This window comes from Rissa tridactyla, chromosome 1 (genome assembly GCF_028500815.1).
Source record: "Rissa tridactyla isolate bRisTri1 chromosome 1, bRisTri1.patW.cur.20221130, whole genome shotgun sequence".
Lineage (NCBI taxonomy): Eukaryota > Metazoa > Chordata > Aves > Charadriiformes > Laridae > Rissa > Rissa tridactyla.
This window is the reverse complement of record NC_071466.1, coordinates 201724620-201741941: the sequence shown is the minus strand read 5'-3', so window position 1 is coordinate 201741941 and position 17322 is coordinate 201724620. Positions and strand designations below refer to the sequence as shown.

The 17322-nt window shown below is 37.3% G+C and overlaps 1 protein-coding gene across 2 annotated transcripts in view; it reads left to right on the top strand.

Annotated features, from left to right (window-relative positions):
- The first annotated feature begins 178 nt into the window (after window positions 1–178).
- The window catches only part of TBC1D22A (TBC1 domain family member 22A), a 180995-nt gene continuing 163851 nt past the window's right edge, over window positions 179–17322 (top strand). The window contains exons 1-4 of one of the 2 annotated variants that reach the window (XM_054220612.1): window positions 179–329; window positions 3020–3076; window positions 5291–5631; window positions 6415–6594. In XM_054220612.1, the coding sequence (XP_054076587.1) occupies window positions 268–329; window positions 3020–3076; window positions 5291–5631; window positions 6415–6594 (640 nt within the window). In that variant the 5' untranslated portion in view covers window positions 179–267. Of the gene's footprint in view, window positions 330–3019; window positions 3107–5290; window positions 5632–6414; window positions 6595–17322 lie in introns of those variants that run through there. The other variant, XM_054220700.1, reaches the window with a different exon arrangement.

The following is a 17322-nucleotide window of genomic DNA, read 5'->3' as shown; positions in this document are numbered from 1 at the left end:
CGCCGTCGTGACGGGAGGAGCAGCCCGAGCCCAGCTACCCCTCCCTCGCTGCCATTGGCCCAACCTGACCCACCCGGCAGCACTCTCACTTCTGGTTGGCTGAAACCTCCGGGCTGCCTCGGGAGGCGAATGAGGAGCGGGGTTGTTTCCTGGTCCCAAGATGGCGGCGCTCAGTCCCTTTCCTGTGGAAGGGAACGGGGGAGAGTGAAGCCTGAGGGAGTGGGGTCGGGTCGGGGCCGCGGGGAGGGGGATGAGGTGACGGCCGCTATGGCGAGCGACGGGGGCAGGAAGCAGTTCTGGAAGCGGAGCGGCGCGAAGGTGCCGGGCAGGTGAGCGGGGCGGCAGGAAGGTCGGGGCCCGCGGGAGGCCCCAGCGACGTGTTCCTTGGCCCCCGAGTTCAACGGGCCCTCGGCAGGGAGCGTGTCCTGTCGGTCGCTCGCTCTCGGTAGGTGGGAGGTTGGTGCAGGTGCTCTCCGTCCCCAGCTCGGTTCGTTCTCCTCAGCTCAGTGCCCAGAGCGTTTTGGTGTTGGGTGCCTCCGCCTGTCTGATCGATGATGGCTGGTGGGCTTAGTAAGCGTTAGTTATAACTTGTATCAGGAATGTTGTTAAGTAATTATCTGAATGTGCGTTCCCAGCCTGGTGTCACGGTCAAAAGAATTAATGTGGTTTTGGGGATGCGTTCCCTGGAAAATTGTGAATGGGAGAATGTATTTGTAGCTTTTGGCAATTGTGGAATCATAGAATGGTTAGAGTTGGAAGGGACCTTAAAGATCATCAAGTTCCAACCCCCTGCCATGGGCGAGGAGACCTCCCACTAGAGCAGGTTGCTCTAAGCCACATCCAACCTGCCCTTGAACACCTCAGAGATGGGGCCTCAATCACTTCTCTGGGTCACCTGTTCCTGTATCTCACCACCCTCATAGTAAAAAGTTTCTTCCTGATGTCTAATATAAATCTATCCTCTTCCAGTCTGAAGCCATTACCCCTCATCCTATCACTACATGCCCTTGTAAAAAGTCTCTCTCTAGCTTTCAATGATACAGGTCATGAAATTTTGTGACTTGATGCAAGGTATGGTATTCTGAAACGCTACGCAGGAAACTGTACTTTATAGGTAGATAGCCATATTTTAGTTTCTGCTTGATATTTCAAAATATCATGAATTTCTCAACTGTCTTCCTGAAGCGTGAACAGCAGACCCAGCCGATGTATCATTGCCAAGAGCTACAAACACATTATCCCATTCAAAAGTACATCCTCAAAGTCACATTAACTCTTTAGACCATTACGTCAGGCTGGGAAAGCATATTCAGATGTTTATTTAACAATAATGTTCTCTGCTACCATCCCTGAAATGCTCTTACAGTTGAGCAATTCAGTTTCTTATGTTCTTTTTGTAAGAGCGGTGCATATTCTTGGTTCTCAGAGAACAGTAACTCTGTATTTCATACCATTTACCTGAATTCAGCAAAATCATCCTACTCACCATTAAACTTTTTCCGTTCTCAGTTGCTCATAAACACTAATGGATAGTGGTTTTGTTTTTCTAGCTATAAACTAACTCTTTCAGTCCAACTGTGCTTGTCTCCTTCTGAATTTATTTCGTAACTTTGCTGAGTCCTTTGGGGGTAAAAACACTTTTGACGCTCCTCGATTACACAGTGTCTATGAATGGTTGCAGTTAATTAATTTGCAGGCAACTGCAGGTGTGTCAAAACTGAGGACACTGCGAGAGTGTGCTTTTGATATATTTTTTTTTTTTTCTCTAATATTGCGGAGAGGATTGTTGTAGCTTTATATTTGTGTGAATTCCCATTATGGTCATTCATAGAGTGCAGATTGCATTTGTATGCCAAAATGGAAAGTGACACCTGACACTCACATGAGCGTAGAGCAGGAGAGTGCAGAGACTTGACCGTGGAGTGTATGGTGTGCAGTTGTGTAGAATGGCTGGTGGTTGGCTGACTTTTTGATTTGTATAGAATTGCATAAAAATTGATGGAGCCACCCCGAGTCACCTCTAGGGCTAATTTCGCTACTGTTAATACTGCCCCTGTAGTATAACTCTAAGCCTCTCTTAAAATTTGCTATGTCTACAGTCTTTTTTGGCTTGGTTCTAGCTCAGGTTTTCCAAGGTCAGACTTATTTGTATTTATGGTCTGGAGATTGGTTTTGATTTGTCAGGAGGGCATGTTTGTCTTCTTTTATGTGGTTTTAATACAGGTTTAGGTAGATATTAATGTTGCATATGATTTGCTCCTCTTGCAATCAGAGCTTTGTAGTAACAATTTCCATTATGAAGCCACATGTAAATCTTGATGTGTTTTCTTTGGAGTTCTTTTTACCTGTACAATAACTTTGTAGCTGAAAACTGGAAGGAGACAAACTTTTAGTTTGTAGAGAGTTTTATCAGTCACACAGTAACATGCTGTTTTGTAATGTTAGAGGTTGTAGTGAATAAATCTGTCCTTGGAAGCTTATTTATTTCAAAGCATTTGTTTTTAATACTCCCATGGGTTTTATTCTCTAACATGCCATCTTTTGCATTTTTCTTTATCAGCCTTGTACTTTAGTGTTAATAGCTGACTGATTGGTTTTTGAGTGACAAGAGTATGTAGAAGATTCAGTCTTTGCACGTTTTTCTTTGAGAATTTTTATTTTTTTGCAAGAGGTAAATGAAGAAGTGATAAATCAGAAGAGAGAGAATTTAAGAGCAGTGTAGATTCTTATTGTGGAGTTAACTTTTTTCTTGTTTTAATTCCTTCTCAGAAAAATAAGGCCTAAGTTAGCCTAGGCCTTTAAAATAGCTTCTGTTTGGCAAATCTATGACTTTTATTCAGTTACTTTTTAGTATACGCTTAAATTTCAGCTCCATTATTTTTAGTGGCATGCAGGATTCTTTGAAACGGAAAACTGTTGTAACATTTCAGTTCTGTTTATTATTGGCTATTTATTTAATACACAGAAAACCCACAAGTATTTTATTATTTTTGTGATAACTTTCTTTCTTTCCCTTTAGTATTCAACATGTGTATGGAGCTCAGCATCCGCCTTTTGATCCATTATTGCATGGAACGTAAGTTAACCCAATATTTAAATATTCCAGGTAATTTGGACTTCCTCTGCCTTCTCTCCTCTTGTTCTTCCTGGTTGGCTGTAAAGCTTATTGTTAATCTTCCATTCTCAATTTTTTTCATAATCTTGACTTCTCTGTTCTAACTTCTCTTTTGTGACTTCCTGATGCTTACCATATTGGGAGTAATGAATCAGCTGTTCAGTTAACAAACATAGATTGCCAACTTTTAGTATCTGTTTGCAGTGACTTATAAATTGGAAATCGTATGGTAAATACTAATCTTAATTTAGCAGATAAAGCTTACAACTTAGGTGTAAGTGGCTTCCTTGTGTGTATCTTTCTGTTGATGGACTGCCTTTATTTGTCTGTAAGAGAAAAGAGTCAGGTTGTGGTGTAGAACATTTTGAGGCAAAGTTGGGCATTTTGCTCGTGAGTGAGAAGACAGTAGGTAGAATAGATTTTACAGTGATTAAAGAGTTTGTTGCCTTACCTTGTGATTATTGGATATCAGAACACAATGTACACGACAGTGGCAACATTACGTTAAACATCATTAGTAACCACATAAATTTCATGCTGATAACCCACAACTAATGTGAATGAATGATTTTCTTCTCCTTATGGCTGAGGTTTCTAGCAAAATGGTGCATTCTGGCAGCTTCTGCTTTTTATGTTGTGCTTTATGGTTTGTTTTTTGAAAGACAGTTTTAAGGTGTTTTAAGCTTTGTCAAGGACAAAGCTGTTTCTGGATTGTTGGTGGATTTCATAGCTGCTTTGAAACCAGCATTGCTGTTAAAACATTGGTGTATGTGAGAACTTTGGGAAAATTGTATGACCAATGAAATGAATGGCGCAAAGCAGTAGGGACAAGTAGGGACATAATCTTAGAAGGAAAAGTATTAGCTTGGAAGGAGGTCATACTTCTAGTGAATTTTTTTCAAGGGCTAGTTTAAAATGGCACAAGAAGTAAGCACATGGTAGTTAATTCTCAGATGATATGGAGTTGAAGGCGGTTGAAATGTATGACCTTGAGGACTGAAGAAAAAGGAATGAGATGAATTGGTTCAAAATATGGAGTTATAGAGAGACACAGTAACAAAAACTGAAGCTTATTGCTTGAAATAATGACAGAAGAGAAAGACTTTGCTGTCGTAGGCAATAATGACAAGTTGTGTGGAAGTATCAGTGTTGTGGCACCTGTTAGGAAAGGTATTCCCTGTAACGCATAACAGAAACATTACTGACATTGTATGAAGGCTGTGTGAGAACTTTTTCTGATTTCCAATTCTGACTGCCTTTTCTTGACAGAAAAAAAGTTAAACTAGCACAGGTGGAAAGACCGGGATGGTCAGAAAGGGCAGTTAAGTTAATTGCAGTAACTTTCTTTTTTTGCGAGCAGTCTGGGAAATTCTCTCAACTTAATGCCTTATTTAGCTGAAATCTGAAGGGAGGAATGATTGCTCTGCATTACTGTGTAAGTGAGAATAAGTGCCAAGCTAGGGAGGGGTACTTGGTTCATCTCTCTTATACTGCATGTTGGCAGAGGGACAAAAGGTTAGGAACTGATCAGGGTACACTTAGACTAGGAACTAGAGGAAGTATCTTGCCTATGAGAAGAGCAAAGTTTTCAAGCAAGTTTGTGCTGGAGTGCCTGATTGAGGAGGAATGATAGATCTAATGCATTTCAAGGTGAGACTTGATTTGTTTATGGCAGCGATTGTATTACGTGATTGCTTATGATGACTTAATAGACCTGATGAGCTGATTACTACTCACGTGTTGTTATGCAGCAATTGCATTGAAAGGCCTGAAATCTCTACAGAAGTTCATGGAGCAAGAGAAGTGCAACGTGTCCTTTCTGTCTTATAAACTATTCCAGTAGTATTTGTTTTATTTGACTTTGGGGTTGGTCTTTTTTTCTGGGGGGGGGGGGGGGGGGGGGAAGATGGGGACGGGCGGTGAGGGGGTGTCTGTTTTTTGTGTTGGTTTTTATTTTTTTTAAAAAAAGGGAAGGAAGGATTTATTGAGCTTCTATTCAATGCCAAGAAGAGTCAGTCTTTACCTGCCCTTGTTCTCAGACATACTCAGCAGTATGTTGTCATATTTGCTACATATATGATTTCAAGCATGGACTTGTGTTTTTTGACCCTGTCCATAGTGTTTTGCTTACTCCATTACTAGTTCTCTGAATGTTGTTTATTTGTTTTTGAACAGCTTGATAAAACCAGGTTCAAAGCCACCTACAACTCCAGTGAAACTAAAGAAAGTCAGCACCTTCCAAGAATTTGAAAGTAACACAAGTGATGCTTGGGATCTTGGGGATGATGATGATGAACTCTTAGCAATAGCTGCTGAAAACTTAAATACAGAAGTGGTCATGGAAACAGCTCACAAAGTAATTCAGAATCACAGCAAGCTACAAGAACAGCATAAATTTCAGGAAGAACATCTACAGGAAGAAAAACAAGTAGAATCTCCAGAGCTGAGTTCAGTTCCATGTGGTGATAATAGGCTTGTTAAATCAGTCAGTGAAGGTCATACATCGAGTTCATCAGGTATGTTTGAAAAATGAAAAAGATGTTGAAAATCAAATGAGGAGAGCTATAATATTTGCCTTTTAGAATGTTGACCCCTTCCCAACCTTTTCTTAATACCACAGGAAAACATTATTAATCTATATTGATTTATTTGAGGGAGATACTGCATGCCATACTAACCTGTGAAGCATGTGTGTGGGAAATACATGAGTGAGGGAAGAATAATTAAACTTTTTTTGTTTTCAGCCTTAATACCTCCTCAGTTTTGGAAGGAAGTTGCACTAATTGAATGTATTTTAATGGCTAGCTGCACCAAGATGTATGCAATTAATAATATTTGTACTATTGTGAAAAATTGTTATTAAAATGCTACTGTATAAAGGGTAATAAAAAACTGGAGAAAACCATGCGTGTGAACTGGAAAGCTCATCCTCATGTGATCTGGTCTGTGTTTTATGTATAAACTTTAAGTAATTGCAATGATTTCCTAGCCTTTTGTTTGTTTGTTAAAACGGTGAGAGGAATAAGGGGGATGGAAAGAGCTTTCCGTAGCACAGAGATTTTAGAAATCAATTAGCCTAGCTGTTAGGATGATCTCTACTTGATGTAGGAGAACTGTGGAACATTGCTTGAAAGAGGAATGCTCATCTTGCTAAATCCAAGTCACTTCGAGTCTAAACTTGTGCTGTACTTCAGCTTACATTTCTCCAAAATGTAATTCTATTTCAAATTTACAAATTATAGTTATTAGTAGCCTTCTCACTAGCTGAGACTAACTGTTATGCTTCTTTTTCCCTTCAGATAATGCTAGTGAAAATTCTTCCATGCAGAGATCACGGTCCCTTCCACAAACTTCCACACCTCCCTTGGTGAGTGGAATGGCAGACTATAATACCTCAATTACTCCTGCATTGACTGAAAGAGAAGCATCCCGACTGGACAAATTTAAGCAGCTACTTGCTGGCCCCAATACAGATCTTGGTGAGTATTTCTTATAGGAGCTGTGAATTACATCTAAATTATTCTTCAAATATAAAATTTTCCTCTTTGATGTACTGTTCTGCCTGATAGTTTGGTTAGGATCTAATCCTTTCAACATTTAGAATTGATCTTGCAAAAGAACGACAGAATATAATCAAATGCTTGTAGTATTCATGCTTGTAATATGCAATTTGCATACGTAGGGTATTAGATGGCTTCCTGTTCTTTTCTTTCTCACATTATTTCTTCCTACTGGACTAATCTCTGGAGAAAAAACAAAGTATAATTAGCTGTGTTTAGCATTAATGCCTCACAGTGGAACAGTATGCAGTATAAGAATGATTCTCACGCTTAGAGTTATGAATATGAAAAATGATGAGCCGTGGAAGTATTACTGCTTGTCTGCTCGGTGAGCATTCTTCATGTTCACGGACTGATACAGTAGTTCTGTGTCTCATCTGTGAACGCTGACAACATGTTAATGTGGAAACAAATGTATTGTCAGATAACTTGACTGTTCCCTTTGTGCACTGGATTTTAACTGCTGAATAGTAAATACAAGTGCTGGGAGGGTATCACAGAATCAAATGGCTTTATATCCCAAGTGAAAATCTGTAGCAGGTAGAAATAGTACACTGCATTTTGGAGAACTTGGCTAGTCACTTAAAAGTAGCATCTTGTGTCAAAATAATTAATAAACAAAATGACTTTGAGTTAGACCATTCTGGAAGATATCTACAAGAAACTCTTATGGAAGGAAGGAGAAACTGCATGTTTGCAGTTCTTGAGTTGACGCTTTCCCTCCCTGTAGCTGACATGAGACTTCTTCAATATAATAGGGCTGAAGTTGTAGCTTTTTTTCCTTTCTGTGTTGTGTCTTATTATGAGGTTGATGCTAGTGAAGTAGAACTATGGAAACAATACTGACTAGATTAGACTTAATGCTTCAGTGAGTTATAGGATATTCTTATAAAATGCAACTGTGAATAAACTCTGAGGCATTAAAACTAATTACATATTTTATATAAGCTTGAAAATAATAGTCAAATATCACCTTTTCTCACTTTGATCTAACAGATGTTATGAGCTATGTCGTTGTGACTGACATGAAAACTCATATAACTTTTAAGAATGTCGTAATGGTAGAAATCTTTGTTACATAAGATTACAAAGTCAGAGAGAAAATAAAGTTTAAATTAAACCTCTCCATTTCACTTTTGATGTCTAATTGGATGGGAATACTTTCCCAGTAAATCAAACTTGGGCATTCAAGTAAGGTATTTTGGAAGGGAGTGAAAGAATTTCCACTCTTATTAGGACTGCAGTCACCATGACTGTGGTGAGAGTTTAGTCAATGTTGTTTAAACAAACTGGGTTTGTTTTTTCCCTATTGAACTTTATAAATCTCACACAGGAAAAATACAGAGGAATACAAAATTTGACTATGTTGCTTTTCTATCCAATAAGCTCTCAACATTATTTCTTGTAGATACCACTAAATAATGCTTTTTCGATGTCTATTCATTGGAAGCTTATTCTTTCTCTTGCTCTACGAACTGTAATGAGTACCGAATTTGAAGTTGTGTGAATTAGATTGATTTTTTTTTTTTGTGTGTGTTTTTTTATTCAAAATATTTGTATCATTTTATATCTGGGATATGTTCGGTAGTATCTCCTAATAAATCTATAAATAACTCATGTTTTTTCTTAGTGAAAGAAATTAACTATTTACGACACACCAACTCTTGATGATCATGACGCTATTAAGAGTAGATCATATGTGAAGGTAGTGCTCGGACTACATTATATGTATGTATCAGGGAAAATGTGTGCATGCATATATCTGTACAGAAACATACATATGACCGTATGTACAGTTCATCAGAATCTGGTATGTGCATGTGTGTATTCATTTTTGGGAGTTGTTTGGTTTAGCTTCATGTTACAATGAAGACTATATTTAAAAATCTTGATTTAATGAGAGTAGTAGCCTGGGAAAACTGTTGTGGGTTGTGTGTGGTGGGATTTTTTGTTATCGTGTTTTTGGAGGGTTCCTGCTTTTTTTTTTTTTTTTTTTTTCCTTTAGAGTAATACTGAAAATGGACTAAGGTAGAACTAGTTAACAGGCTCCAAGCAAAGATTTGTAGTGAGTAATGAAGCGACAGGTAGCTACTCTGTTGCAGCTGTCTCATTCTCTTTGTGTGAGTGTGATGTTGTGGTATGTGTGGGTCTTTGTTTTGTGTTAGATCCACAGATAGTTGGGTTTTGTTTGTCATGATGAATTGAATTAGTGGTTAATTGTCTTGGAGACTTTTTAGCAAATATTTCTGTTCATTTTTGTGTGTAGTAGTGTTGGTTTTGCCTGGAAGTAGTAGTAGCAGAAGTAAAGTATTTCTGTTGACTTTGTTTTCTTAATATAGTTTTGCATATTGTTGAAAGAGATTATGTGACAAGTCCTTTCAGAGCAATATAAAGATAAGTTAATCTGTGGAACTGAAACAATGTCATGCACACTTTCAACTCAAGACTTTTTTCTCTTATCACTTGAGAAATCAACGTAGACTAAGAATGCAAAATAATACAAATGACCTTGAAATCCTGTCAGTCACACTAGAATAATGATTATACTATAAAGACAGTGTAAAATGCAATGTTAGTCTTGTATGGCAACTAAAGGTTGTGAAAGAGTGTGTGTTTTCACAAGAAAACTTTCAAAAAGGTGGGTTATGCATGTAAATTTGGAAGTGAAGATTATTTTAGCTGTTGAAGCCCACTAGTAGATTTTGGAGTTGGGTTTGGCCCATTGCTTTAATATTGGAAAATTGTGGAGATAGGTAGGTTCTATCATACTGAGCAAAATAATATACTAGGTATAGTCTGCAATTGAGATACAAATCCACTAGGAAATATTACATAAATATATAATGATGGAACCATTCTCAAAGTTTCTGTGTATGGTTTTATTCAGCAGACACTTGCATATACAAATAGTTATTAGAGCAAGGCACAATCTGAGAACACAAACAAGGAAAGGAAGAACCACCACCCTGAATTCTCAGAATATAGAAGAATTAATTTTTTTAGGTTACCAAACTCTTATTTATGAACAAAGAGCCTATTTCCATGGCTCAAAAGTGCCCTTAACTCTTTTTTTTTTTTTAATATCTTGTAGAGCTGAACTAATAAACTCACTCTTGCAAATTATAACCTCCCTTGTAGTTGTTCTGAATCTTCCCTTAAGCCCTCCTAACACACTTTATGTCTGTCCTGCAGCTATTTTTGTTGTTTGTATGGTAAACAAATGCAAGTAATATGCCTTATTTCCATTTGACACTTTTTATTTGACTATTGCTATGCTGTTATTACCTCTAATATAAATGGGAAAAGTGTAATGTAAATTGGATGTCAAGAGTAGCTAGCTATGTGAAAAAACCCAAAAAACTGGTTCCTATAGAAATATTACTTTTAGGTATACGATTTGTGCTGCAGGAGAGAGGTATTCAAGAGTCCTGTCAATATACCTTCAAGTAGTAATATAAAGTAGAGAATGAGGAGATAATCTCATAAAGTTAAAATTACAAAATGAAAGCTGCTAAACAAGCTGAACCATGTTAGGGCAAGAAATGTGGCGTGGTGGAAGGAGCCTGTTATTAGAAGCAGTTTTGAGTGGAGAGGGACTGGAGGACTGACGACTCCTGTCAATTAGATCCTGCTGAGGTGTACTGGGTCCAGATTTAGGAGGCAGGGTAGGACTGGAGGCAGCTGTGCAGCTGTGTTTCATAGATAACTCCAGGGTAGACAGTAGGGCTTGCATGTCTACGCAGCCTCCCACTCCTGGTTCTGCATGCCAGGTTATTCAGAGAGAATGATTTACACCAATTGTTTTGTGCAATCAGCCTGTGCTTATGCTTGACTTGCAGTCTATTTGATGTAGATTTACTTCATTTCAGGCCTTGTCTTTCCTTGTAATGGACCTTGTGTTACTGAATGAAGATGGGCTCTGTGCTTGCAGAATCTTTTGCAAACAATTGGTTGCTTTGAGGGGGGGGCAGTGGATGAGACTTTAACTAAGCAGCATAGGGAGACCGTCTCCGAGATGAAATTTCTCTTTCCTGCAACAGATCACTGTTTACTTATTTAAGAGGAATAGTACTGCTATGTCTATCTAGTTTCCAATTTAAGTTTAATGCTTTTAAATTTGTTAGACTTGTGTTTTCAAGTAGTCTTGTACAATGTTTTTTTTACCTATTGTTTATATGTTCTAGATGTGTATTAAACCTGATTAAATATAGTAATTATCTTTTATTTATGGATATTAATTGGTAACAGCAATCTGTTACGTCCTTTAAAGCTGTTTTTTAAACTGATGTTATAGAAAAGTTTCAGTAACTTTACAAAATTCATTAATTGAAGTTAACTTGATTAATTTTGTTCCCAGCCTCATTAATTTATCTTCACTGGACTGCATAGCTATTTATCTCTATGCTTCTAGTCCATCCACGTCATTTAGAGTTTTATTGCCCCCTGCAGTTTTGAATTATCTGTATTTGATCACATTAGTGCTTATTCTTCTTCCAGTTCATTGATGTATAGTATAAAGTGAACAAGATGAGTCCTACCACTACTTCATGTGACATGCCATTAGTCATATCTATCTTTTCAAACTATTATCACCAAAAGGTATCCTCTCTGATTCCTGTTCTGTTCCAGTTAGCTTTTTATCTGCAAAACATGCTTGCCTTTTCAGCTAATAAATAAAACTAATTAAAAAAATGGTAACACTCTACTATTAGCCTGTGGAACACTTTTTAAAAAAAAAAAAATCTTCTGAAAGAAATCAGTGCTAAATGATTCCTTATATTAGTTGCTTTTTGCACGATTAGTATTTTGTTTTCCTATTTTCTATGGCTTTGTCTCATAACTTGTGGTTTCAGGTAACTTATTCTGATTACTACTTTAGTGGGATATTCCAATTTAAAGTTATTAATTTGTTATTTTTTGTTGTAACTAGGTAATAATAAGCTCTTGAAAAAATTTTGAGAACACTTTGCATAGTCCATTTGTGGAGGATGTATTTCTCTTCTTTTGTAAAGATATTTGATTGACATAGTAGTCATTACATTACATAATAAGTCTTGGCATTTTTAACTAGTTTACTCTGTATTGGACCAGTATTTAGTATTTCTTTTTTAGTAAACTATTTCTTTTCTTCCAGTTTTTCATTTGTTTTCTGTACCTTCTCTGATGTCAGGTTTTCAGTGTTTTGTTTTGGTGTTTTTTTTTTTTGTGTTTTTTTTTTTTTTTAGTTCCTCTGCTATGCCCCTAGTTCCTAATATTCAAAATACCAATTAAAATAATTAATTTAGTAATTTGTGACTGTCACTCTTGAAAAGCAGATAATGTTGTTAGCATATTTATTAGAGGAAGATTGGTTTTTTTGCTAACTTTACATTTTCAAAGAAAAAAGTAGGAAGCGTTATTACAGAAGTTACAGGAATTACAAAAAGTGTAATTTCATATTATCTCATAACAATAGCTGATTGCCTCTGTGCAATATAATAGAATTCCAGGGTGTCTTTTAGAAATAAAATGAATTTTATTTTCTAAATTAAATTTAGAAAGAAAACTTAGTTTGCAAAAGTTACAACAGAGTTATAGTAGTTATTTGCAACACTGTTGATGTTGAATATATAGCTAGCAAACTCTTCTTAAAATGTATCTGTCAAAACTGAATCATGGGAAGTTAGAAGAATTCCATGGTCAGAAACTGGTTACGGTACAGAGTCATATTGAAGGTACTCAGTATGACAGCAATTGTAACTCCTTCCTTTCCTTCAGCTCTACCTTCAAGATTATCCACACAAACACGCCAGAATAACACCCCTTTCTAGTATGACACTTGTGGTTTGAGTCATTTATATCTTATGCTTTTTCAGTTACTTCAATTTTTACACTCACGGCCAGAGAAAAATATAGAGCACTTTAATCATATTAAAAAAATCCATGTTCTTTTAAAATGAACATTGATTTATTTTTTTTTTTACTCCATCTAGTAGGAAAAAGCAAATAACTATCATTTTCACTTGGTACAGATATAGAAGCCATATACCTCTGTCTTATAACGTTTAGAACTGTGCTAGTTACATCTTTTTCCATTTGATTGATCTGAAAACATGAATAAGTATCTTCATCACCCGTTTGTCTCTCATACACATAGTTGTAAAATTCTAGAGACCTTGACATTTAAACAGTTCTTGATTGTACTGAAAGGCTTTACAGTTATACTTTTGCTTTCACAGTAAGACAAAAGATTGTGTAAATTTATTTTTTGTTCAGCCAGACATGAGTATATGGTAATAGAGAAGCAAAAATTCATTTTTCGGTATCCAACTTGTCTGCAATTTAATGTAGACTCTGTATTAGTTTTTGTTTAGCATTGTCTGATGAACATGAAGTATCAGGTATCAGTTTTCTGGCATCATATAGACTGATGCAATTTGAATTGTAAGCTTCGTCTGGTCCCAAGAGAGATCACTACTGAATTGCATGATGTTGTTATACAGTTCTGGTATTCTTTGGGACATATTAAACTTCTATGTTTTGATTATACTTGATGAATATTTTCTGTAAGTGGATGGTCAAAAATTAGTATTATAGAATCATAGAATGGTTTGGGTCGGAAGGGACCTTCAAAGATCATCTAGCTGACATCTCTCAATAGACCAGGTTGCTCAAAGCCCCATCCAACCTGACTTTGAACACTTCCAGAGATGGGGCATCCACAACTTCTATGGAAGACCTGTTCCAGTGTCTCACCACCCACATCATAAAAAAATTTCTTCCTTATGTCCAATCTAAGCCTGCCCTATTTCAGTTTATAACTGTTGCCTGTTGTCCTGTTGCTACAGGCTTCAGTAAAATGTGTATCTCAGTTTTTCTTATACGCCCCCTTTAAGTAGTGAAAGGCCTCAATCAGTTCTTCCTAGAGCCACCTTTTCTCCAGGCTTCCTCTGGACTCATTCAAGCAGGTCCATGTCTGTCTTGTGCAGGGGACCACAGAGCTGGGCACAGTACTCCAGGTGGGGTCTCATGAGAGCGGAATAGAGGGGGAGAATCACCTCCCTTGGCCTGCTGGCCGCGCTTCTTCTGGTTGTCTTCTGGGCTGTGAGTGCACCTTGCTGGCTTGTGTCCAGCTTTTCATCCACCAACATCCCCAAGTCCTTCTTGGCAGGGCTGCTCTCAATCCCTTCATCCCCCAGCCTGTATTGATACCGGTGCAGGATCTTGCACTTGGCCGAACTGTTGCCATCCAGAGGGACCTTCACAGGCTCGAGAGGTGGGCCTGTGACAACCTCATGGAGTTTAATCAGGCCAAGTGCAAGGTCGGGTGGGTCAGGGCAGTCCCAAGCACAAATACAGGCTGGACGGAGAATGGATTGAGAGCAGCCGTGAGGAGAAGGACTTGGGGGTGTTGGTGGATGAGAAGCTCAGCTGGCAGTGTGTGCTTGCACCCCAGAAGGCCAACCGTATCCTGGGCCACGTCAAAAGAAGCGTGGCCAGCAGGTCGAGGGAAGTGATTCTCCTCCTCTACTCTGTTCTGGTGAGACCCCATCTGGAGTACTGTATCCAGCTCTGGAGTTCTCAGCACAAGAAGGACATGGACCTGTTGGAAAGGTACTATATGATGAGGTATTCTTGCAGTTTTTATGTGTGGGTTTTTTTTTTTTTTTAAATTTCTTTGGTGTCTACCTTTCTGTCCTGATAGTGTCATGAAAGCTGAATTCACACAGACACTATGTGCAATCTGCATTATCATAGTAAAAGAGACTTGGGTGAGAAGTCCAGTGTTCCCTGTGGTAGTCATAGACTTTCCGAGGGAGCAGCCTTGCCTGGTTCCCGTACCATCATGCAGATGACACAGCAGGAGAGGAACTTATCAGCAATGTCACCAACAAGGCTATTGAGAACTTTGAACTTTCTTTGGGCCCTGAAGCTTTTGAACATCAAGATTAGCAATTTACATGATGTAATGAGTGAGACATCCTGCCTGTAAGTCAGTTTATCAGGCCTCAAGGAAGTATAATTCATCCTGTATGTTTTCTTGCCACCATGTCTTCCACTGTTAAAAAAAAAAATAAATACAAACTTATTTCACAGTTAGGTACTTCGTTTGCAGTCACTTGAATTTGTGCATTTGTAGAGAAATTGGCATATTAATCTTTCTGCAAATTTCATATTGTAGGAATTAACTGTCATCTCCAGAAAATGGGTTGATGCTTTGTCCCCCTAGTTTCAGCTTCTTTTGATGGTGAAAAAAACCAGAACCTAAATTTACAGTATAAAAGATTTGTAAGATTTCCTGATCTTGCAGATATTTTCTGAAACATCAGTACATTCTGTTAAATATGTCTCCTTTGCAGAATAGCATTCTTCACACTTGCAAACAGATTACAATTTCTTTTTTTTTTTAATGTGTTATAACTGGAAATTGTTTTGCAATATACTGTCAGCTTCAAACATAGCTCTAAAGAAGCTTCCTTTGAAATTATAACTTACTAGTTCAGGTTTAGAAAATGCCTAGAAGAAAGACAGAATTGATATTAATTTTCCTGATTACAAGATTTAACTGAAGAATTCCTTTAAAAAAATACGTACATTTTCTTGCAATGAAGTCTTGCATTTAAAATTTTTTACTACTTGCACTGCTTTTTCAATATGAAAGCCTAATGCCTATTTAAGATAGTTATGTTTGCCAGTTCAATCTGGAACAGAGCCTGGTGTAAATTAAAGCTAGAACCATTGTGGTGGTTTAAGTTTGAGAAGTACATGGAAGAAAGCTTAAATATGAGAAATGTTTTCTATGAAAATGTACTTCTGAAGTTTGAGTCTTGCTTTTATATTTAGAAGGAAGTCCAGAACTGGAAGATATACATATTTATATATATATAAAGCGGTTATTACCTGGGCGGGTAATCACAGTGGGATGTATTTCACTGTGTATATGCTGTGCTGCCTTCCTGATACTGATTATTAGTTAGATATGCCCTCACATGTGTTTTAGCAATAATGGACATCTACTCTGGAGATATAATGCATACTTGTAGTTAACTGAGAAAACCTTATGTGGATTAGAGGTTATGGGCTAGCCTTTTACAGGAATTTGATGCAAGAGGTGGGAAATTTGGGAAAAGCTTTTAAACCCTATCCTCATTTTTTTTTTTTTTTTAAATGGTAGCTCTTATTGTTATAAGTCTTTACTCCAATGATTGTATTGGAAATATTATATTCAGTTTAGGTACAGATGAGGTTCTTTGGCAGCTGGGTGTTTGTTCTTGGTTAAAGCTGACGATTAAAAGGAGAATAAAAGGATTTTTCATTTTACATACTAGCAATTTTTCATTTTTTGTGAACTGTGAGCTAAATTCAGCAGCTTCACCTCCCTTAGTGCTTGACCACAAAGTGACATTCAGTCTTGTTTCCTGTCTTTCCAAATCCATCAAACATTTAAGATGAATGCAGTACAGTCCCACTAGTCTCCTCACTTTGAGTCGATCGGCAGACATTAGCTCTTCTTGGAGGCAGGAAATACTAAGATATCAGATGCCTGGAAGTGACGCAGAATTCACTATGTTAATATGAACAGAAAGAGCCAAATTCAGTACTTGAAAAGCTAAATTATTTTGTATGACCAAGTCAATTAATTCATTTTGCAAGATTGCCTGCTTTTTTTATTTGACTTTCCCAAGCCGAACTTTGAATTCGCATGGAGGAGGTGATCCAAGGGCAGAACTGTAGCTCGTTAGGCGTATTTCATGTGAAATTCTTTGCCTGATCAGTATGCTCTTTATTCTGTACGTCATGGAGTTTATCAGCAGTTTTCCTCCTAAGCCAAAGATATTGAGGGAAATTATAAAAAGAAAGGAAGTCTTTGCTTTTCTTATGTGTTAAATAAGCACGCATTGTAGGTAGACTTACTGGGTTTGGTTTTTTTGTTATGGGGAAGATCTCTAGTATTAGCTCTTGTGAATAATTGCATGAATTCTGTGGCTCAGTAATTTAGACATGTATCTATTAAACCTGATTATTTTAGTTGTACCTTTCTTGTACTATAGCTTCTCTATGAAGGACCAGTGTCAGTTAGATTGCATTTTTGAATGTAGATATTGCAAGTGTCTTTAATGCAGTGTCTTTTTTTAAGTCTTAGTTTGTTTTGTAGGAGTCTTTTCTTAATAACATGAGGCTTTAATATTATAATAAGTAAATTTATGCCTTGGTTATTTGTTCCAAATGCATATGAATGTTTTTTTTAAGAAAAACCCCAAAGTTATGGGGGGGATGGAACACAGCTGACATTGTCCAAAAGTAAATAATTATTACTTGGCTGTTCACTTAACAACTGGATTTTTCTTGTGATTGGTCAACAGACTGCAAAATTCCATCTTCTCCCCAAACAGGAGAAATGAATAGTGTCTGTTATTTCTAAGGAAGTGGGAAAATTGTCTCCTTTAATTAACTGGTACTGTAAGGGGTGTTTCCCATTTTCTCTATTTCTGTATAGAGAGATACCTTAGTTCTGCTCGGAAAGCTTGTTAGATACTGTTTGAATAGCTTTAAGGTAAAAATAAAAACAGTTGATGATGCACAGAAATTGAATGTTGGAGGAAAACTGTGAAAAAAATATAATGCCATTTAAAATCTTCTGCCGGCATAGTTGTTCTCCATGACTTA